The sequence below is a fragment of the Sus scrofa genome, chromosome 18, assembly GCF_054392235.1.
Source record: "Sus scrofa isolate SSC_HxYL_T2T_F1_AM1 chromosome 18, Sscrofa_HxYL_maternal_Yorkshire_Landrace_v2.0, whole genome shotgun sequence".
Taxonomy (NCBI): domain Eukaryota; kingdom Metazoa; phylum Chordata; class Mammalia; order Artiodactyla; family Suidae; genus Sus; species Sus scrofa.
The window spans coordinates 32,882,468-32,906,707 of NC_139400.1; the positions used below are offsets into that span (position 1 = coordinate 32,882,468).

At 37.7% G+C, this 24,240-nt stretch overlaps 2 protein-coding genes across 7 annotated transcripts in view; both read left to right on the forward strand.

Moving 5' to 3' along the window:
• IQUB (IQ motif and ubiquitin domain containing) overlaps positions 1-4,212 on the forward strand; it is a 108,201-nt gene extending 103,989 nt beyond the window's left edge. For all 5 annotated transcript variants that reach the window (XM_085005993.1, XM_005673215.4, XM_085005997.1 and 2 more), the window contains one exon: positions 4,049-4,212. In XM_085005993.1, coding sequence (XP_084862119.1) covers positions 4,049-4,084 — 36 coding nt within the window. In that variant the 3' untranslated portion in view covers positions 4,085-4,212. The remainder of the gene's footprint in view (positions 1-4,048) is intronic.
• The window catches only part of SLC13A1 (solute carrier family 13 member 1), a 273,175-nt gene continuing 253,012 nt past the window's right edge, over positions 4,078-24,240 (forward strand). For both annotated transcript variants that reach the window (XM_085006008.1, XM_085006007.1), the window contains exon 1: positions 4,078-4,212. The gene's annotated coding sequence lies outside the window, so the exon portion shown is untranslated. The remainder of the gene's footprint in view (positions 4,213-24,240) is intronic.

Genomic DNA, 24,240 nt, shown 5'->3' on the forward strand with positions numbered 1-24,240 from the left:
TCAAATCTTTGTCTCAAGCTCTACTTTTGGGGGAATTCAAGGTAATTAGTAAGGATGATGATGACACTGATAACATGATTCTGTAGTACATTTGTAAAGTAAAATCACGGGTCAAAGAAGAGAAAAATCTGGGTGTCCTGATAGGGTTGGAGAAAACTGTAAAAGCAAAAAAAAAAAAAAAAAAAAAACAAGCAAGCAAACCTTGGAGCAGGATTGAAAACCTGGAGTACTTTAGATAGAAAAATAAAGCTAGGGAGTGTATTACAGGTAAGATAACAGCCTCAACAAAAGTAGGAAAACTGGAAATGGATAATTCTTTCCTTAGATTGTATCTAGATATCATATAATTACAAAATCACACATACTATTACTATCACAGAAATTCGGGTCCTTTAAGCAGGCAAGAAATGAAATATATACATAAGTGCCATTTGTATACAAATACTTTCTTAAAAGTATGACCAAAACCTCAGCAAAAGCCACCTGGCTGATGATCTTACCTGGCTTTCCCCTTCTAATACCTTAGCCACCTCCCTCTTTCAGGACAATGCCAACACACTGTAAACAGTCCTAAGAGGCTGTCTTGATTTCGCTCTCACCTTCCACTGGCTTCCACCTTGCCACTCCCACTCACCTGGCCCTTCTCTCAAGTGTCCTGCCATATTCACCTGGCTCACTTCCTCAAATGGCCACCATTACTAAGTTTCCAGGGAGATCTTTTGGCCAGGCATGTTCTTTTTTCACCTGTTTTTCCTGATTAACTTCTACTCATCTTTCTAGACTTTTGAGATCATCTGATGTATGAAGCTTTCCTTGACTTATCCATCCCTTCCCCCTCGCTCAGGCTGAGTACTGTTTTCATGAGATTCTCATAACATCCACATTACTTCTATCAGAGCTTTCTTTACACTATATTGCACTGTATTGTAGCTGTCTCCTTAACTGACTATCTCCCCAACTTTTTTTTTTTAATAGCTGGGAGCACGGCTTATTTATTTAAAAACATTTAATGTCTTATGTGCCTAAATAAAATGCTTGGTGACAAAATTATGTTTAATTAGGGTCCTTTGAATAGATGAATTAATTAATAAATGAAAACACAAATTCTTTCTCTTGCTAAAAGTGTACTGCATTCATTTTGGGATCAAGAAAGCAGAATCAAGAAGCTAATGGATGTATCCCCTTTATATATCTGTTGGATATTTTAGTCTTCATCTTCTTCCTTTCATAGATTGATATGAGAAGATAAATAAATATGCATTTTAAAGGACTTTGGGTTTCTAAGATAAAGGTCTAGCTTAAGTCTTTACTATTCATTAAAAACGAATCTGTTAAACCTGAGTTAGAGATGAAAGCAGACAATTTAGAATGATTTTAACCCCGAGGAAGGGTTAACCAAATCAAAGATTATGTAATCATGGTATTTCTCAGAGTCTTCAAAGTTTAAAGGAAAGTGTTCACTCAACTTTGACTTTCAGGCACTGAGGCATGATCGAAAGAACGTACCAAACAGTTCTGAAACCTTAATGGTCCTGTAGGGAGATTGTTGAGAAGAATTGTAGTTTCTAGACTCAAAGACATTTTCCATCAGACCACTGACATTCCGAATGTATCCATAAACCTTAAAGACTTTGAGCCACCGTGGTGATAATCTAAATTAGTCTTCACTACCTTCTTATGGCTCTAATCCAATTGTCATTGACACGAGTTCTTGGTTTTTTAATGGCTGCATCCATGGCATATGGAAGTTCCTCAACCAGGGATCGAATTTGAGCTGTAGCTGTGACCTATGCTACAGCTGTGGCAACACCAGATTCTTTAACCCACTGTGCCAGGCCAGGGGTTCAACCCACACATCTGCAGCAACCTGAGCCACTACAGCTGGACTCTTTACCCACTGCACCACCGCAGGAACTCCACCAATTCTGTCTTTTGTTTGTTATGCTGCTGATAATGGCAATGTTTTGGTGACAGCATTTGCTAAAGATTTTAACTAGATATGGACACACTGATTTCACCACTAAAGCTGTTCTCTTGTTTCTATTCTACTACTGTTTTGAAAAATCTGAAGCTATGTCTGTAGACAGCCTTAATAAGTCTAATAATGTTCCTAACTCACAAAAGCAGTCAATGCAAACTAAATTAACTAGCGAGCCAGATACAAAGAGGAACATTTTTACTCTGAATTATTTTGATTTTGGTAGTGTTTGGTTAACAGATATATTTTTAAAAACTTGTTTATTTAGAGAATCAACTTTCTTTTCTTAAAAAGCATACTTGATGTTTAGATAACTGTCAAATGCAACTATTTATTCACTTAGCAGAAATTAAAGTGAAATTAAGAAAGAAATCTTCCTTTTTAAGAAATGTATTGAGTTTGAACAGATTTTCTTTTCTGAAAAATATATTATGACAGTTTAATATTTAATCTTCTAGTAAATACTATTCATTTGATAAATATTTATTTTGAGCACAAAGATAATTAAGACATAGCCAGTGCTTTTTAGAAAGTCATTGTAGAGCAAGAGAAACAGACACTGTGAGGTAGTTATAACACAATGTAATTAAAGCTGTGTACAGAGAGCTGTGGACTCATAGAAGAGATTAGTCTTCCTGCTGCATAGGAAGATGTGGGAAGGCTTCAAAGAAATGATGTCAGTTAAGAGAATAAGAAAAATTTCAGGCAGAGGTAGAGAAGGGCATTCCAGACTAAAGAGACATCATGAACAAAGGCTTGGGGGCGGGAGTATCTGGTTTGGAGGCAATTATGTGGCTAGGATATATGGTTCAAATAGTGCAGTAGGGAAAGAGAACTGCAGGGAAAAGATGAGTTGTAACCAAGTTGTAAGGAGTTTTTGTAACCCTTGAATAGGAATTTGGATCTTATCCTATAGTTAATAGAAAGTTATGGAAAGTTTTATGGAGCAGAGTGGCATGAAAATTCTGTTCTTTAGAAAAATTATCGTGGCCATACAAGGTTCTGGTCACCCAATCTTCAAGTTGTGGAGGGGGGCGGGGTGGGGTTACCCATAAAACCAGGCAGCTCCAAAACCAGTCCTACAATTCAACTAAATTCTAATACTCTTCAGGAGGTAGCATCAGATAACACAGGTTAAAGTTCAGTCCTACAAGACTGCCTACACCATGCCTCCCAACCCCCCAGCAACTGCATAGACCAGTCTTCACATTCCAGGTTTTTACCTGTGCCTCTGAATAACTGGCAGCAGATCGGAGGATCCAGAGACCCCTCCGTAGGCTTCAGATGCAAGTGCTTCTGACCATTGGCTATTAAATTAGATGTTCCTATGACCCCTCCTTGGGTTCCATTAATTTGCTAGAATGGCCCAGGGATCTCAGGCAGCCCTTTTACTCACTAGATTACCAGTTTCTTACAGAGGATGTTAAAGGGTACAAATCAGCAGCCAGATGAAGAGATACACAGTGCTAGGCCGTGGGAAGGGAAGAGAGTTTCCATGCCCTCTTGGGGCACACCGTTCTCCCAGCACCTCACCTGTTTAACAACCCAGAAGCATCCTAAATTCCTTCCTTTGTGGTTTTTTTTTTTTTTTTTTTTTTTTTAACAGCTGATTAGATAATTGGCCATTGCTGATTGAACTCAATCTTCAGCCCATCTCCCCTGCCTGCACATGGAGTGGGAGGTGGAGTGGGTCAGGGACAGCAGAAAGTTCCAACCCTTTAATCTCATGCTTGGTTCTACTGGCAGCCACCCCCCATCCAAAAACACTTTCCAAAAGTCCCCTCATTGACGTAAGAAAATACAACTTTATGCTCTCATCACTTAGGAATTTGGTGTGTTTTAGGAGCTCTCTGCCAGAAACAGGGATGAAAATCAGATATACATTTTTTAATACTGACAAAAAACAAACTCTACATGCCATGTAAAACAAAGCCAAAAGAAGAGTTTAGTGCAGGGTTTCAATCTGCAAGCTAGGGAACGCAAGGATCTTGGGGTGATGAGTTTTGGGTTGCTCACAGCCTCCTTAAGGAGTTTTTATGGGGTAAATTGGAAGTTATTTGTCTTTTTCAGGTGGTTGGTTGCCCAGTGGTCGTCTTCCTTATTTGAATGAGAATAGCCGAGATAAGGGAACAAGGAAGTCCGGAGATGGTGTGAACAGACTTGGCCTTTGGGAATTGGCTGGTATCCTCTGCTGATTTCTACAGGGAGTTGTAATTTCCCTCAACTGATGTTAGGTAAGGTTGTTTCATTTTCTTTAATGTGCTTTCATTGGCCAACTGCATTTCGACCCTGACATAAGCGACTCCATTTTAGTTTCAGCCTACATTGTAAATCACAATATCACAGTCTGCTATTTGAAGAAATAATTGGAGAGCAAGAGATTAGAAACCACATGGGATGCTGTTGCAATAGTCCTGAAAAGAAATGTTAAGTGCTTGAACCAGAATAGATATGAAGATACAGTGAATACAAGAATCACCTTGGAAGCAGAATTTATTAGATTTAAATGATCAATTGTTGAGTTAGAAATAGTTGGGAGGATAAAAGATGACCCTGATGTCTTAAATTTGAGAGAGCTAATGAGTAAAGATGGCACTTGACCAAGAGCGATTGATGACAGAGGAGGGAAGCAGGCTGAAAAGAGGGGGTAAATTTTGTTTGGACTTGCTTGGGATACAGCACCTGTGATACATGGAACAGAAAAGAAGCACCTGGTGGGTTGGAGAATGGAACTCAGGAGAGGGGTGGGTGCAGCTTGAGTTATAAACTTAAGAATCATCAAAAATAGAAGGAAAACAAGGAAACAGGGACTGCAGGTAAGAAAAAGACCTAAGTGCGGAATCCAGAGACTTGAAGGCAGGATAGAATTGGGAATCAAGAGGAAATCAACTCTGTTTTTATCTCTTTATGAATAAGGACACAAATATCAAATATTCCCATCCCATTTTTATTACCAATTGGAAAAACATTAATTTTTCAGACTGTGTTATGTATTGGGAAATTTTATTAATGACCTCAACTGTATTCACATCGACACATAGAATCAGCATATCAAAGTGCTCGGTTTTAGAGGCTGTAGTGCGGTGGCTGAGGGAATAGCTTCCTAGTCAAAACTCTGGTTTTAAATCTCAGTTTTGCTGTGTATCTAACTTGAGGCAAGAGAACGTTACTTCAGTTTATTGCATGGAAATTTTTTTGCACCTTCAAAAATGGAGGTACAAAATGCTACATGAAACACTAGGCCTATGTCTGGTGCTTTGTAAGCATTCAGTAGTGCTTTTTCTTATTGAACACTTTCAAAAAGATAATTTTGGGCTAATTATTATATCTCCATAGGTAAATTCTTTTCTGAGAGCCATAGTTATAGCATTAACTCTAAGCATTTTATTATCTGTAGCAGTAAATCTTCAACTTTGGGAAAAACTAAATGAGCATAATTGCTGGTTTATTTGCAGTTCATTAAGGAAACATTAGGCTTCATTTCACAAAGGACATACAACAAAACATGAGTGGAACATATCTCTAAGCCTGGCTTTCATGCAGAATTCCAACAATACATTCTTATTTCATTAACATATAGTAGGTATTTCTTTGTTTGTATGTTTTGTTTTGTTTTTATGATTTTGTAGTTTGGGAAGACCATTCTCTTTAATAACCAGAGCTGTCCTTCTAAACTGAATGATGGTTTTTGTCTTTTTAAAAGGATATTGACAGCTGGTGCAGCAGGGGTGTGACATTTCATAAGACATTTAGCACCACTTAAATGAATTATTTCTCCTTACTGTGCTATGTACCAGTGGGTTTTTAAAATAATAATTGTAGAGTTGAATTCTAAAAGTTATTCTTGGATGACAAATGAAATCTTACTTAGTACATGCTTGTGATTGATGGAAAACAGCAGGTATTAGAATTTCACTTTGAAATAATTTTTCTCTGTAATGTTTATCCAAACTCATCTTCTGGCATGCTTCTTAGGCTATATAAGACAAACTGTAAAAGTGACCCGTTCTTCCTGTGACACATAATTCTACGTATTCATAAGCTCACCAAAATTTTTATCTGTTCACTTCTGTCAAAGCTAGGCCTTAATTTTAAGGCTTGCCAAAATAAGGCCAGTTTTACTTCTGGGTGAATGAAGGCAAAAACATTAATTCTGAGAGTTGAAAAATTTACGGTGACTTAATATAAGAAACTCTTTTATAGTTGGTATCTTCACATAGATCTACTGGATCGATTTCATGAATAACTAAGTGAGCAAAATTGCTAGTTTATTTTCAGTTCAAAGGACTGTTTGTACTGAGGAAAACTGATTCTTGGCCCAACAGCTCCATTCCAAGATTGTTGACACACCAACTGGCATTAAAGGAAGGTACCCAGAATCAATCGGCTTCTTTTGTGTTAGTTCATGGGTAAAGTAAAACACCTGATGTAGCTGCAATCCAGTGCATGTCTTTAGGCTTAGCCGTTGAAGGACGAGCAGACTGAGGCTTTTTGCTCTTTGATCAAAACTCACCAGTGTTTTAGCAGAGAGGACACTCTGCTGGTCACTAACTCATCTATGCTCGTCTTTTGGTGAGCACATGAAGGCTACAGCTTCCATGTGTCTTTAACTCAAGTCTCTCCTTACTCACAAGGGGAACTTCTCTAGGCCACTGATGGAGCATCAGTGCAGGGGCCTGAATACTTCTCACTACTGTTGACTCTCTATCAGCATAAGTAGCTGAGGCAACAGCTCTCTTCTATCAAGGGCATATATCACCTCATAACTGGAGCTGTTTAATATAAGTGTTGTGAGAACAAAGTAGATGAGAATGTCAGGAAGTGGGGTGGGGAACAAATATATGAACGTACTCGTAGAGGAGAGACCCACGGGAAGGTTTATAACCTTTTCTCACTTTCCATATCTTAAGCTTATATATGTTAACAATCATGTGTGATTTGTTGAGCCCCTTCTAGTTGAGCCCCTTCTAGTCATGCCACGCACTTGCCTAACTTTGAGCCCCTTGGCAATCCTGTGAAATAGGGAATATTATTCTCTTGTTCTATAGATGAGACTTAGGAGGTTAAGTGACCTGCCAAGCTGACATGGCTAGAAAGTAATAAAGCCACATTGGCTCCCACCCACTCACAGGGGAGGTTAGTTCTGAAAGGTTCTGCTGAGATGCTGCAAAGGTAGATTATGTGATGGGAAGGGCACCCCTGGGGCTATGCAAATAGCAGCGCTTCCACTCTGCTCTACTGCCCTGGGCAAAGGGAGGAGTGGGTTTAAATTTAAGGCTCATTTTGTTTTCTATTGCATGACCTTGAGCTGCAAGTGGTCTCTGTTACTGATGCTCTAAGGACCTTGAAGGAAAGGCAGTGCCAGGAAAGAGATCATTTCACACCTTTGTTGCTCCTGTTTAGTGCAGGTCTGAGCTTTATAGGTTAGCGTCAGATTGATATATTCTTTCCTGCAACAAAAAAGGAAGAAAAGTTTTATTTAAAAAGAAAGAGTCTTAAAGTCTTTGGGAAATGAATATGATTTTTAAAAGGTTATATATATATATTTTTTTTGACATTTTTGGTATGCTGACATTTTCTGTGGTGTTTGCTGGGGGGTGAGACCTTTTCTGTTTTGCTTTGCTTATGTGTGCCTTAAACAAATCAAGCTCATTGTTTTAGAAATATTTCTGGAGTTCCCGTCGTGGCGCAGTGGTTAACGAATCCGACTAGGAACCATGAGGTTGCGGGTTCGGTCTCTGCCCTTGCTCAGTGGGTTAACGATCCGGCGTTGCCGTGAGCTGTGGTGTAGGTTGCAGACGTGGCTCGGATCCCGCGTTGCTGTGGCTCTGGCGTAGGCCGGTGGCTACAGCTCCGATTAGACCCCTAGCCTGGGAACCTCCATATGCCGCGGGAGCGGCCCAAAGAAATAGCAAAAAAAAAAAAAAAAAAAAAAAAAAAAAGAAATATTTCTATTGTTTTTCCTTTTCTGCTTTGTAGGATCATGTCTCTCTAAGAAAATGCTAAGTCAATTTTATTTGGTTCAAATTTAGGATATAGCTTTTGAAAAGATTCATGCTGTTTTTGTTTAAAAAATTTAAACTGTATGTATCCCAGAAGAGAAAAGAAGGTTTCCCTGCTTTAAATGATTTTAAGTATTTAAAACAGAATTATATGAACACTAAAATCGTGTTTATGCAACACATGCAGTTTTGTTGATTTTGATAGGCGGAATGGATAGGCCAGAACGCTCCTTTGCTGTGAAGGAACATCAGCACGGCCAGCACACCACATTCCAGTGCATTAGTTGATCTCGTGAGGACCGGTCCACTAGTTGTGTGGATAATTGCTTTAAGAATCAGAAAACTTCAAGAATTGAGGGGACCATCAGCTGGTTTTTGTCTTCCCAATATAAGGCAATCTCCCCTTTTTGTTAGATTTTTTTGGTTCTCTCTTTTTGTTTTTATTTATTTATTTATTTACATATTTATTTATTGTCTTTTTAGGACCGCACCTGAAGCATGGAAGTTCCCAGGCTAGGGGTCCAATTGGAGCTGTAGCTGCCGGCCTACACCACAGCCACAGCAATGCGGGGTCTGTACTGCCTCTGCGACTTACACCAGAGCTCAAGGCAATGCCAGATCCTTAAACCACTGAGTGAGCCTGGGTATCAAACCTGCATCCTCATGGATGCTAGTCAGACTCGTTTCTGCTGCACCATGAAGGGAACTCCCTGTTCTCTCTTCTTAAAATGATATCCTGCATATTACAATTGAGAAAATATTCTGTATATTTTGTATAAAGCCACTGACACCTACCAAAATAAAATGCCACAAGCAGGGTGGCTTTTTTTTTTTTTTTTTTTTTTTTTTTTTGTCTTTTTGTCTTTTCCAGGGCAGCACCTGCTGCATATGGAGGTTCCCAGGCTAGAGGTCCAATCAGAGCTATAGCTGCCAGCCTACACCACAGCCACAGCAATGCTGGATCCAAGAGCCGCATCTGCAACCTACACCACAGCTCACTGCAGTGCCAGATCCTTAACCCATTGAGCAAGGCCAGGGATCGAACCTATATCATTATGGATACTAGTCGGGTTCGTTAACACTGAGCCACAATAGGAATTCCAGAAGTGCAAGTCTTGTACTAGGACAGAGTCCAGGTTTGGGTGGACAATCAATGGAATGTATTTATGCATTACTTCCATTATTGCAAATCTTAAAGAACTGGTTGGAATATTTTATTTGTTTAAACTGTTGACTTTCTTCAGCTGCAGATTGGTATGTGAAAATCTCATGCATCATATAGTGGTTTAATGTTTGTTATCGATGTTTGTCGTAATGAGTTTACACATACAAGTTCACTTGAAGAAATTAAAGGCTTAATTTCCGGAGAAAGCAAAGGAAGCAGATTGGCATGGGGTAGGAGGCTAAAGCTTGGCACTGAGGGGGCTGAGTGACTTCACTCTTGGGGAGAGAGCCCCCCACTCTGGTGTCATATCTGCATCTAGTGATGTGCTGACACACCTGGAAGAGAACTCCTGTACATGCTCGGGCAACATATATTCATGTGCCCAGGGTATTGTCAAGGGTGTTTACATGAAGAACAGAAGTCTCCTGTTAGGGTTAGGGTCTGTCTGTCTGGACAACAGGGCAAGGAAAACAGGGTGGGAGGATCTGATTAGCATAATGGCTGTGTCAATAAGGGCAGATCAGTAGATGCTCTGAGAACAACTCACTGAAGAAGGATGAAAAATTCCTCAACCAGGACCCTAACTGTCATAAGGGAATACTTAGGGTCAGACATGGTGAAGGTATTGAGAAACCGTAGTTTTCTTGGTAAAGGGAAACATCTATGAATTTTTCTACACTATCTGTTAAAAATTTCCTCTATTAGGCATTGGCTCCTGTGTTTTTGTATTTGGGAACTGAGGTCAGCTTGCTGGGCTCTCCAGGGGCATGATTTTCTGCAGGTGTCTGGCTTGTGTGTTGGCTTATGCCAAGGAAAGTGCTTCACGCAAATGGAGTGATCTGGGTCTGGGACAAATCAAGTATGAATGCTACTCCTTGAAAGCCCTGAAATTGCCTGCAAAAATTCATGTAAATTTTTCAGAGGTACTCTTTTAGGGATGAAGACCCTTAACTTTTAACTGATATTCAAAGGGCTCTAAGACAAAGAAAAGGCTAAGAGCGTCTAATTTGTGAGACTAGCAATCACTGACCCCTAATTACCCCTACTTTTCTGACCTTGTCTCTTTCCAATTTCCTTGGAGTTGATTGGACCCAATGAGCTTTGTTTTACTCAGGACTTTTGTTCCAGTGGATAATTTCTTCCGGCCATCCCTCCACTCACCCTCACTCTCCGTTGGCTCCTTGGAGATGCCTCAGACTCCAAGTTTTAGCTTAAATTTCATCTCTTCAGCTTTCCCATCTAAGGTAGATTCTCTACTTTCTTCTTATTCTCTGTTCAGCTTCCAGTGTATTTCCTCTAAAACACTTATCAAAATGTATACATGATGTATTTTTAGTCTCTCTCTCAATGGGCAAGGATCTTGTCTATCTTATTTCCTTTCAAATTTCAAATGCCAGCCAGTCTCCAATCACAGTAGGTGTTCAGGAAATATTTGTTGAACACAAAATGCATGGAGAACACACTCTAATGTGAAGTAAGACTATAAAGCGAACTGGATTTACACTCATGATCCTAAAATACGTTTCCAGATAGTAGTTTTTTTCTGTTGCATTAACAATTGTTTGTGCTGATGAAATCAGCGACTGTACCCTAATTAGGGCTTCATTTACCTCTGCAAAAGAAATGGAGTTTCTTAAAGTTCAATTAAAAGAAAAATCCAGCTATTAGAAACCAGTAAAGTAAACTCTAAACAGAAATGAATAAATTCTTCAATCTAATATAACTGATATAATAAAAGAACCCAAATATTTCTTGTTACCAATGCTCATATCTCTGAGCATATAAAAACATGATACATTCCATTATTCCTTTTGCACCAATGATCTCAAACTTAATGTGTCTCAACTTACAGAGCAGTGCACTCACAAAAAGGGGCTCACCGTGGACTGACTTCACGCCCAATTCAGAAACAGATTTCATTGGTTAAGCCCGTATCCCTTTCTTTCCTTCTTTTTTCTTCCTTCTTTCCTGCCTTCCTTTTTCTTTTCTTCTTTTCTCTTTCTTTCTTTCTTTCTTTCTTTCTTTCTTTCTTTCTTTCTTTCTTTCTTTCTTTCTCTCTCTCTCTCTCTCTCTCTCTCTCTCTTTCTTTCTTTCTTTCTTTCATGGGAGAGATCTGCACCTACAATTATTAGCCCAGCTTTCAATAGTAGTTCTAGTTTTCTTTTAAATTTCCTCAGACAGAGAGTCAGGATATATGAATCCATATCTTTGCACCTACCTGACTTCATTTTTTTAAAAAAATTCTTAGCAGTCCTTTGCAGGAGGATGTTAACAGTGAAGGATTTCACTATCATTCAGGGAAATTCATAAATTCAGGACAGTTGTCACTGCTGTGATAGCATTTCTGTTTAAGCAACAGAAAGCTTGCTTCATATAAAAATACAGTACAATGCACATCCAAAAGGACTAAGTTAAAGTTTGATTACCCAAGGAATATTTCACAAAAAGGTTTTTCTCTGGTACATTGTTTTAAGAAATGTCTGAATTTTTCAGCCAAAGAGGCTCAGCAAATTGTACAGGATGCTTAGGTTATAGATATACCTGTATTCCTGCAGGTTTATTTAACCTAAAAGGTTAAATAAAATGTTATTTTAAAGGAATTCTATTTTGTTTTATTTTATTATTATTATTCATCTTTCTGCCTTTTCTAAGACTGCTCCCATGGCACATGGAGGTTCCCGGGCTAGGAGTCTAATCGGAGCTGTAGCCACCGGCCTACACCACAGCCACAGCAACGTGGGATCTAACTGCGTCTGTGACCTACACCACAGCTCACAGCAATGCTGGATCCTTAACCCACTGAGCAAGGGCAGGGACCGAACCTGCAACCTCATGGTTCCTAGTCAGATTCGTTAACCCTTGAGCCATGATGGGAACTCCAGGAATTTTGTATTAATTGATTCATGACCTAATTTTCTATAAACAGTATAAGGAACTACATTTAAAGAATTAAAAATAATGTTCTTTTTCTTACAAAAAGCACCACACAATTATTGTAGAAAATATTCAATACATTTGTAAAGAAAATTTTAAAAAAATAGAACATGCTCTAATTAAACTGTGGTGAACCTCCTTTTGGTGAAATACAAATGTAATTTTTCTTTAACAAGCAGCCTAAACTATTAAGATGAGAAATAAAGTCAAAGCAGAAAAAGATAAGGGTAACTTATTCCTAAAAATATTAACTAGGAAAAAAATAAAATAAGGCTACTCAGTCCTCTAGGTCATGTTAACTTAGTTACACTATGATTATCTTTAAGCTCCATAAAGGCTAAGATTTCTGTTAGTTTTGTTCACTGCTTAATTATTGTGGCCCCCCAAAAAAACTGCCATATATTAATATTTTTAAAAATAATTTATTGAATGAGTTAATCAGGAAAATATAATAAAGCCATGGTTTGTATGCACTTTATAGACCCCCTTTGGCAGTATAAATCTAAATAATCAAAAAGTTTTTTTTTCTTTTTCGCTGTGCCTGCAGCATGTTGAACTTCTTGGGCCAGGGGTTGAACCCATGACACAGCCGTGACCCAACCCACTGCAGTGACAACACCAGATCCTTAACCCACTGCACCACAAGGGAACTTTCACAAATAATCAAAAGGGATTTATTCAGTAGCTTTTGTGTTTGGATCTCATACATATTTGGCTTTAGTTTACATATGAAGAAACTAGGGCTCCTAAGTATTGGTTTCTAGTTTTTCTTTCTCCGATAGTCCAGCAAAATTAAGAACGGAACTGCCCCACACAGATGAGAAATGAATCAAAATGTGCCATGATATTTATTAGCTAAAGATATCTAAACTTGAGGTCTATAATTTGAACACGGCTTAACTAGGAAATGATTCTTGAAACAAGTTTAAAGAAACTCAGTGAAGCTCTTCACGTGTAATATTACGCTTGGACCTGATTGTTCTATGTTCTGGGTTATTTTGCTAATTTAGCTGCATTCTCAGTTTACAGAATGAGAGGCAACAGTACTTGTACTAGTTGTTTTGTCAAGTCCAGAAGCAGAAGGTCCTATTTAATTTTTACTATGCTTTCTTCATTATAGTCTCTTTTTTGTTGCCCTGCCTTTTGCTTGATTGAATAAAATTATTTTATTACTATTTTTTCTAATTTGAAATCTACATTCTATTTCCATTAAACTAATGGTCATTTTCAAAAAAACAAATATTTTTAAACCAAAAAAGAAAAACAAAAACCCAAATATTTTTGACTAATATTTGAACCTTTATTTTTTAAATGACATCAAAAATTAAAGTATACATATAAAATTCTCCTTCAAAGAATGTGGTGGTGAATAAATATAAGAAGCACCTGCATTATCATAATTTATAGTGCTCTTATTTATACCTAGAAAATCTAAAAGAATGAACTGAAATTTATTACATCTAATAATAATAAGGTAGTTTGACAAGTTGGCCAGAAAACCAAGAATTTTCTTGAATACTAAGACTTCTTTTGGCTCCTGGCAGAGGCAGGCATATTCCTTGGTTCCCCTCAACTCTGGCTAAGGCCATAAGGATAATTGAAGTTTTCCAAAGAGAATTAAAACTCTACCAGGATGAAGAGCCCAAGACTAAGACTGTAATATATCCAGATATCTCAAATAGTGGAACAAAAGGACACTCATGCTGCTGTGCGTAATAATATCAGCCTGTTAGCTTTGTGGGTTGTGGACTTTGTACTTTTTTTTTTTTCAGGGCAATAGTTTCTTCAACATTATACTGACTGTGACTTTCACCCCCCTCCTTTGGAGGTGTATGTGTGTGCGTTTAAAGAGTAGTTTCCTGTTGACTATCCTGGAAGAATGAGAAAGATTATCTTCTTTTTTTCTTAACACTGATAGAGAAATCTTGGAAAATATTAAGCCTTGAAGATTTATATCATTTAACCCTCAAAACTGACCTCTGAAGAGGACACTGCTATTTTTTCCATTTTACAGATGGCGGAATAGAGTGTGAAGAGACTAAGTAACTTGGTCATGCTCACATATCTAGGAAGTGAGAGATCCAGTATTCAGATCTAGGTTCCTACTTTTAGATCCTGTTTTCTTATATGCTCTGAATAAGCCAAACAACTGAATACCACTATATAAAATAAATAATGCCCTTATAGCACAACACCGGGGAAAGATATCTCTAATTCCAGGAGTTACCTAGCACACTGAAATTTTATATCCCTATGAAGTAAGTAGAGGAAGTGTTTTCTAGAGGCAAGCATAGGATGGACATTCTTCTTTCTATCTTCTAAAACAATAGAAATCTCCTTTTTCCAGTTAAAAATATTAAGCAAGTCAATGCCACCCATGAGCATTACATCCTGGGCATGTGAAGTCTAGTGAATAAATACCTGTTATACCAGGACTAAGGCCATCTAATGGTTTTTGTCCTAGACAACTGAAAGGAGGATATCTTTTAAAAGATCTTTTCAAAGTACCTAGTGTTTTATGAAGAAAATGAAAATAAGATGAAATGTTGCATATTAAAATGTTTGTGACAGGTGCATTTAAAGTCTTCTCTAACCTCCTGCCCCTCAGTGTGTTTACATGACAACTCCCTTGAATAAATACTTAGTCTGGAGGCTATTCTAGAAAGCAGGGGTCCCAGATACACTTGGTAACTATAGTTACAGTTGTCTCTTCCTTTCCTGGAATGTAAAAATAATGTATCATCATCTCAGAAGTCATTTTAAAAGCCTTAATGAGATAAACACTCATTTTTCCAAGCAGTCTTCCTACTGTTGAGTGCTAGTTATCATTTCCTTCTGTTAATGATGAAAGTGATGTCTAGCTGTAAAGCAGAGGCATGATATGAATGTTAACATCTTACAACTTGGAGAACAAACCAATTAATTAAAAAATTACTCCTTAGGAAAATGTTTTGTCTCTTCATTAAAATAACATAATTAATATATTTAATTAATGATTATTCCAAAAACTACCTCCAGATAATTAGTACACTGAGTTTTAATTGCCTAATCCATACAAACTTTCCGAAACATTAGCATGAAGCTGATTTTTAAAAATGTTTACCAAAAATTGAAATAGCCCCTCCCAGCTCTGAGAAGCAAATCGTAACAAATAAAAGAGATGGGAAATTAATCTTGCAGCAAATCACACACTCTCTACCCCTGTATCTCTATGTCTCTGTGGGATGGGACTCTCTACCTGTGAAAGGAGGTTAACAAAACTTGCCTTGTCTCTCTAGTTATTGGTGAGAAACTGTTTATGAAGAAATTAAAAATTTCACTCCTTTAGTAATACTAAAAGGCATAGCTTTAGTAGACTAGAAACACTTCAATAAGTATCCTTTAAAATAGGTTTGTCAGTCTTTCCTATTATGTCCAAGGTGTGCTATTTTCTCCCATTGAAAGAGAACACTTTCCAGGCCAGGTAGAACTCTTCTCCAACTTCTAATCCACATCCATTGCTGGGGGCTGTGACTCGAGCCCACCTAGGGCAGGGAATCTAACTTGTGTGGGTTCTGGACACCATCCTCTGTTTTGATTCTGGTGTGAACACAGTGACTACCAAGAAAACACACTGACAAGGACATAGGAAATAATTTGAGGGTACATTTGACTCAAGCAAAATTGTGTTATTCTGTTATTGTGTTATCATCTTCAGAATCAGCTTCTTAATGAATTCTGAGCCTTCCTGCCCCTTCAGTGGTGCCCCCAACTCCAAAGACTAGAGTTTAGCAACGTCTTTGGAGAAAATATCTTAAATGATTTGGCCAGTCCTTCCTTCCAGTTTCTTTCCCTGCTTAGAAAATATTCTTCACCATCTTTGGCTTGACTGTATTTAAATAAGTTTGTTTGGTTTTATTTTCTTGGTAGAAGAATTGGTAGTAGAGATGTAAGAAAGTGGAACTAACTTTGGAACTTTAAAGTAGAAGCGAATCTGTAGTTCTCAATTATGCCAGGCCCAATATCCCTTTTAGAAAGAATATTTGGTTTCCCTGGCAACCAGCCCCATGCTTAGGTGCACTGTCCAAAAGTGACCTCCTTAACGTAGATCCAGTAGTCACAGAGGGCTTGTCGTGAATGGTGACACACCCATTTCACCTTTATGGCTCTGAAGTGTTTCCCAAAACTGAGGACCAGAGACCAAATACTATAGCAAATGATGCTTCCATTGCTCTTGTCACTTGTTCAGAAAATTCCAAGTTTGGGATGCTGTGAGCTAGAAACCATGAAGGAAGACCAAGTATATACGTGAAAATTAAACTCTGAAAACCATGTAAAACAAAGCCAAAAGATGAGTTTAGTGCAAGGGTTTTGACCTGCAAGCTGGGCAAGTCAAGGATCCAGGAGCAATGAGTTACCAGGTGTTTACAGATTAAAGGGTTTTTATGGGGCCAATGTGGAAATAATTTGTCTTTTTCAGCTGGTTGGTTGCCTGATAGTCTTCTTCCTTTTTGGATCAGGGTAGCTGACTTCAGGGAACAAAAAATCCAGAGATGGTGTAAACAGACTTGGCATTTGAGGATTGGCTGGTGTTCTCTGCTGATTTCTGAGAAAAGCTGTAAATTCCTACGAATGTTGTTCAGTAAGGTTAAGTTTTCTTTTCTTAATTTAATGCTCCAATGTTGCCACCTCCATTTTGTCTCCGACATAAGTGACTCCATTTTAGCTTTGGTTCTACGTATATTTCTTATAAATCACAATATCGTACTTAGCAAGGTGATGGGTCATAATAACACCACCCTCTGCAAGTCCTCAAATCTGATCATATTCGTATTTGTGGGATTCATATTCTGTATATCTTGGGAATGGCAAAGGGAAAATTTGGAGGGTAGTGGTGGAGGTATGGTGGTAGTTCTGTAGGATTCTCCATAATGGTGCCTCTCATCAAGTCTTTCAGAGAAGCGTTGATCCTGAGACTTATAAGTTCTCTGTTCTTCAGATATGGGCCGAGCGTGCCCAGCATAAGCTTTAGTAGCCAGTTCCTGGAAAACATGATCTTGGGTTGTCATCTGACACCATCTTGTTTCTATTTATAAGTCAAAGTAACATTTTGAGGGTATAATGGTTATTAATAAGCTTTAAGCAACATTTCTTCAAGTTATTTAAATTCCATTAGTAGCTTGTTTGTTTGTTTAAATCTCATTAGTGGCCAATTCGTTTAATTAAAAAAATTTTATTAAGGTGTAGTTAATTTACAATGTTATGTCAATTTTGCTGTGTAGCAATGTGACTCAGCCATGCATATATATAGATTCTCTTTTTTTTCTTTTCACGGCCGCATCTGCAGCATATGGAAGTTCCCAGGCTGGGGTCGAATCGGAGCTGCAGCTGCCAGCCATGCTAGAGCCACAGCAACAGCGATGCTGGATCCAAGGCACATCTGCGACCTACACCACAGTTTGCAGCAACACCAAATCCTTAACCCACTGAGTGAGGCCAGGGAACCAACCCACATCCTCACGGACACTTTGTCTGGTTCTTAACCCACGGAGCCACAACAGAAACTCCTAGATGCTTTTTTTGTATTGTTTTCTGGAGTTCCCTTGTGGTGTAGCATGTTAAGGATCCAGTGTTGACACTGCACTGGTTTTGGCCTCTGCTGTGGAGCAGGTTTGATTCCTGGCCCAGGAACTTCCATATGCACAGCCAAAAAAACAAAACAAAACAAAACAAAACAAAACAAAACCCTAAACATCCACTAATTTGTTTAATGAACTGCAGTTTTCCAGAATGGTCTTTTGGTAGCTTATAGGTAGGGAAATATAAAATGTCCCTAAAGTATAATAAATAAATTCACCTCTTTTATCATTGATGCATGATCTTTAATGTTAACTGGGTAGCTAATAAATGTCTTAGACTCATAAAAATAAGTAAAGATTAGAAAATGAGATTTGTAGGAAAAGATTAAAGGATCATTCAGGAAAACTGAGAAGCATTTTGTTGATAATCTTCATTTGCCGATAATAAAATGAGGAGAATACATGTGAATTATCGTTCCTCAAAAAAATAGAAGGGGGAGTGAATAAAGGTTATTTGTAGCACTTGAATGGGTTAGAAATTCTAGCCAGTTGGAAAATATTAAGCATTGCTTTGGAAATGAAAGTATTTTTGAGTTACTCTTCTAGATCAAGACAAGACAGTGTCCTCATTTGTTTGCTGTGATCTGGGGCAGGTTAACTAAAGCATGTGGACAAATTGGATAGCTTCACTAAAGTTCAGTCAACCGTTCATGTTAGAAACCCTCTGTCATTCTCAGAACAGCCTCTGGAGGTCAGGGTTGAGGCATGGTGTGTAGCTCAGCTTCCTAGGTCACTACCTCTGCAGTCAGAATATGGGAGAACTGATACTTTTGGTTCTCCGTCTGGTATTGCTCATAAACTCTAAATTTGTTTACTCACAAAGTGTAATTTAACTAACAAGATAATCTGCAACAATTTCTGTTATTGGATATTTGAATATATATTCAATTTGTATACATTTATATGAGTCGACATTAATTTCTATTATAGTAGAGAAGTTAGGGATATAAGAACATTTAAAAAAATCTATTTAGACTCTGAAATAGGTAAGGACTTGTAGAATAACATGTATTAAGAATGAAAGTACCTCAGCTATAAAATAATAGGACCATTTTAAGTTTTCTCATGTTCCTAAAATTTAGGATTGCAATCATTCTCTTAATTCAAAAGCATTTGAAAGCTCTCCAAAAAAAAAAAAAAAAAAAAATTTAAATCATTTGGAACAAGACAGAATAATTTACCATTATTATTGTACTTTAGTGTTTTATCATCCTCAGTTCAGAGGATGGCAGGCAGCCAAAAGACGTCCTCCCCACAGTTCCTCCCAAGCCGTTCAGCTCAGAATTAAATTGACTAGTGAAGGCCGGAAACCAGGAAAAGGGAAATTAGAGGGAGGTCCATCTACGAAGCTCTTTACCAGTTTTTGGACCTACGGTCTTTCCAATTTTTCCATTCAGTTATTTATGGATTTTATTTATTTATTTACTTATTTACTTATTTATTATTTTAAAACAATACTCCCAGATATCCTTGAATGTTTTGGAAAACTATGAAAGGTAGACTAAACTTTTTAATGACTACATGAAATGCTATCTTTAATCATATATCGTGTGGCAATAGTACTTGAGCTGCTTCCAAATAGTATTCTGTAGGAAAAGTATGCCCTGGTAATTCTGGTCATGTCCAGACTTTTCCGACCCCTTCAGTCCTTTCCTTCATTTCTATGCTCACCCCCCCAAAACCCACCCATTAAGGCTTCAATATCGTTTTCTCCATAAAGGCTTCTTAAATGCCATTACCTGAATTTCGCTACTCCTTGCTGAGTCTCCCATTGGATCTCGTATACACGGCTGTTAAATCCCACTCAGTGGTGTGTTTTTAGGTTCTTCCGTGCTCCTAAAATTTACAATGACAGACAGCAAGGTGGTAGAGGATATTCAAAATATTTAAACACCGGTAGGGCATAGATGTCGATCAATCAGAATGGAAACCAGCTTTAAGTAACACTGCTGTGTTGGGCTGAATAAGAGCCCTGGAACCAGCCTACGAGCTCTTCAGAGGCAGGACTCCTATTATATTTCATTTGGTATTCCTAACACCTAGCACAATACTTGGCTTATAGTTGATGCATAAATGTTTTATGAGTGAATGAATATCAAGGTAAGTTAAGCATTAATTCTAGGGAGAGTCCTTAAATCTTAGTAGTGACCTCAAGATTGCCTGTCCTCATTTCACCTTAGACTTTGGTTTGTCTCGAGGTATAGGAGTTGTCCTTCATACTAGATTATCCTAGTGACACACTCCACAGGAGTTGTCCCAAAGCAAATTGCCCTGAGCCATCTACTCTCTTTCATATTTTCCTGCTGCATTTTTTTTTAATAATTTTTTTTATTTTCCCACTGTACAGCAAGGGGGTCAGGTTATCCTTACATGTATACGTTACAATTACATTTTTTCCCCCACCCTTTCTTCTGTTGCAACATGAGTATCTAGACAAAGTTCTCAATGCTATTCAGCAGGATCTCCTTGTAAATCTATTCTAAGTTGTGTCTGATAAGCCCAAGCTCCCGATCCCTCCCACTCCCTCCCCCTCCCATCAGGCAGCCACAAGTCTCTTCTCCAAGTCCATGATTTTCTTTTCTAAGGAGATGTTCATTTGTGCTGGATATTAGATTCCAGTTATAAGTGATAGCATATGGTATTTGCCTTTGTCTTTCTGGCTCATTTCACTCAGGATGAGATTCTCTAGTTCCATCCATGTTGCTGCAAATGGCATTATGTCATTCTTTTTTATGGCTGAGTAGTATTCCATTGTGTATATATACCACATCTTCCGAATCCAGTCATCTGTCGATGGACATTTGGGTTGTTTCCATGTCCTGGCTATTGTGAATAGTGCTTCCTGCTGCATTTTTGAGGAACGGAATGGGTTAATTAAATTGGATTGTGGAAGAAGAAATAGTAGAAAAACGTATTTCCCAAAGAAAACTAAAAGTCTATGATGCCATTTAAAATAAAACCTTAGCTAATTATTTAAAAGATATTAAAAGACATGTTTTGGAAACTGTTATACTTCATAAGTTATTTTCACATACAATAGGATACATACTAGATAAGTGTCATTATTATTATTATTATTTGGTTAAGTGCGAAGCTCGTGGAAGTTCCCGGGGCCAGGGATTGAACCTGCACCACAGCAGTGACCACACCAGGTCCTTAACCTGTTGCACTGCAAGAGAACTCCAAGAGTCATTCTTCATTTAACGTTTATCTCTTGTGGAAAAAAAATTCTTTACACACAATTTGGGGCTATTTAAAATGAAGAAATACATCTTCCCTTACCACAGGATAGCGATTCTTCAGAGACTTTTTTTTTCTAACGTAAAAGTAAAGCAGAGTACATGTCAACCTGGTTTCCACGTGTCTTTGCTGTGAACAGTTCATTTATCTTGTGAGCTGGGATGGCTCAGCTCTGGTCCACTTTTTTCTAGCAGCTGAAACCTTCTCTTTGGCAGAGTGGTGACTCCTTCTCTCCTACCCTAAGCAGGTGCATATACCCCCAAAACACATATCAAACAGAAGAGATTCAATTGCTCATGTTTGACTGATTCTAAGAAATAAAGGCAGTCTGGGGCCAGCACTAGTCAGTTTGATCTTAATTAGACCTACATAAAATAATTATTTCCTTCGCTCAATACAGTACTTCTAAGTGATAAAACCTCAGAGGGTTCAAGGGCATGAGTTGTGTATGTCAGTGAATGTTAAAAGAGGCCATCGAAAGCTCTAAGTCTATAGGAATGGTCCCAGTTCACTCCTGGAAGACAGTGTAATGGCAGACAAAAGCCTGACACTTCTGACAACCCTTTCTATCTTCAAGAATATTAAGCCTTTGGCTTAATCACCACTAAAATATCACCTGGCTCTAAAATTCTACAATTTTTAAAAAGACAACTGGCTGTAGGTTTTAGTTGTTGTGAGCGAGAGGATTATGAATTAAGCATGTTCTGCCTACCCAAGAGCCTCAGCCTGGGTTTTATTTTTCACTGCAAATGCCATCCATGTTTGTTTTGTGTCAGCTGTCTTCTCTTTGTCTCCCAGAGAGTCCTTATCAGTCCAGGTATGGGAGCGCCATAATTTTGGGGGAGTTACTTTCTTTCATTTACTGAATGATTTCAGGGCATTATTCACTTCTAAAATGATACCTCATCCATATTGTTAAAATTTAGTAGACTGCAAATCTAATTTCTTAAGACATCAGGGTAAATATTGTGATTTATTTTTCCAAAAGTGAGACCAAAACAATAGAAATTAGTCCTAAACATGCATTCAAAAAAGATGAAAGTGATGATGCTTAATCTTCAAAATTAACATTTTCTGTGGTAATGAAGCAAATGCCAAGTGAAAGAGAGAGATGCTTTTCAGAGCCCAAGTCTCAAAGACTTAGAGATGGGGTGATCACATATCTTGCAATTTGCAGGTACTGAAACCCAGTTTTCACAATTTTCATCAAACTCTGGAAGATTGAGCCATGCTAAAGGATTTTATTTATATACAATATTTCCAATTTATTAATTTATAAAAAAAAAATAACAAGAGATAGACTAGAATCCCATGGAGCCTGGTCAGTAAATTGTGTTTCCTATAGGAAGATTTATTTACAAAATAAAATCAATCCTAGAAGACCTCTTAGTAATTATACTGTTTTTTTGTTTGTTTTTTTGGGGGGGGTTGGCCACAGTAACACCAGCTGAGCCATCGGGGAACTGCTAACTACGCTATTCAAGAGTCGGGAGTCGCAGAATCTCTTGGGACAATTAAAATAATCATTAAAATTGAAGAATACTATCACCTATCTCCATTATAGGACTGTCTTTTCTGCTATTTTTTTGCTTTTTAGGGCTGCACCTGTGGCATATGGAGTTTCCCAGGCTAGGGGTTGAATTGGAGCTGCAGCTGCCGGCCTATGCCAGAGCCACAGCAACACAGGATCCAAGACACGTCTGCAACCTACACCACAGCTCACAGCAACACCAGATCCTTAACCCACTGAGGGAGACCAGGGATCAAATCCAAATCCTCACAGATACTAGTTGTTTTCATTACTGCTGAGCCACAAAAGCAACTGCTAGGACTTTCCTTCTTTCTTTCTTTCTTTTTTTTTTTAATAATGATTTTTATTTTTTCCATTATAGCTGGTTTACAGTGTTCTGTCAATTTCCTACTGTACAGCAAGGTGACTCAGTCACACATACATGTATACATTCTTTTTTCTCACATTATCATGCTCCATCATAAGTGACTAGATATAGTTCCCAGTGCTATACAGCAGGATCTCATTGCTTATCCATTCCAAAGGCAATAGTTTGCATCTATTAACCCTAAATTCCCAGTCCATCCCACTCCCTCCCCTTCCCCCTTGGCAACCACAAGTCTGTTCTCCACGTAGGACTTTATTTCTAAATGAAATTTATCCAGTCCCTTAGACAGTGATAGAAACATCCTGTTACATTTTTACCATTGAATTTTTATATTTAGAATGACTTAGTCGCCAAAAATTTTAGCCCTTGTGGTATTGTACTTTCTTTTAAAAGATGTAGTATTTTTCAAAGTCATAGTTCTTCCAAGTCAATTATATTTCAAAATGCTTTATTTCAGTAAGACACTAGAAATTGTTTGTTAAACAGATTTAGGAAATATAGTTGTCTGAGCTGAGCAACCTATTTGCAAATCATTACCTTGGAGGGTTATTTCTTAAGGAAATGTCAAATCCAATCATGTTTATGCTGGCTTTAGTTAGCTTTTGTTTCTTACCAGTGTTCATTATCTTATCTTATTTTGGATATGAAACCCTTATGCAGGTTTACAAAGTGAACCAAGATTGGTTATACCAGACAAATAGCTTAATGAATGCATAGCTACTCAAGAATTTATTGAAATTTTGATGAATGCAGTTTATATGGCAACCTTAGTTTAGCCTTTCTTTTTTCCCTCATGTTTTCTCTAAGTTAGACTTTTTCTGCAAGACTCTATTTGTCTGTTTTATATACATACAGCTATACTGGGACTTCTAATACTTCGAGGTCTCAGTTTTCAATATTTATTAATGGTCAGTAATTGTAAAATGCAGTGAAAATTTAAAGATACAGTCAAAGTAAGTTTCTTTTTAGTTAGGCAGTTTGAGACATATGCAAAATACTGAACTATTTAAAATATCTAAAATGAATTATTTTAATTAATTTAAGCAAAGTAAGTCGGGCTTTTTTTTTTGTTTTTTTTACTTAAAAAAAGAAATTGAACAAAGGTCAGGTTAGGTGCCTCATTAAAAATATTAATTGTATTCATTTTTAAACTAAAATAAAATTAATAAAAAAAACTTAAAATAATTTGGTTTAGGAACCATTGTCCTAATATATGGTCTGAGCATGAATATATAATAAGCACTTCTTTGGAAGTGATTTTTGTGATCTTTAAAATATTTACGTACCCTAACCTGATGGCTACTTTGCCAGCAAACGCAACTCCCTGTAATTATTAAAGCATAATTTTCCTCTGGGAGAGCCAACACTCGAGTTTAAATTTTCCCAAGAAATAGCAGAGTGCTGA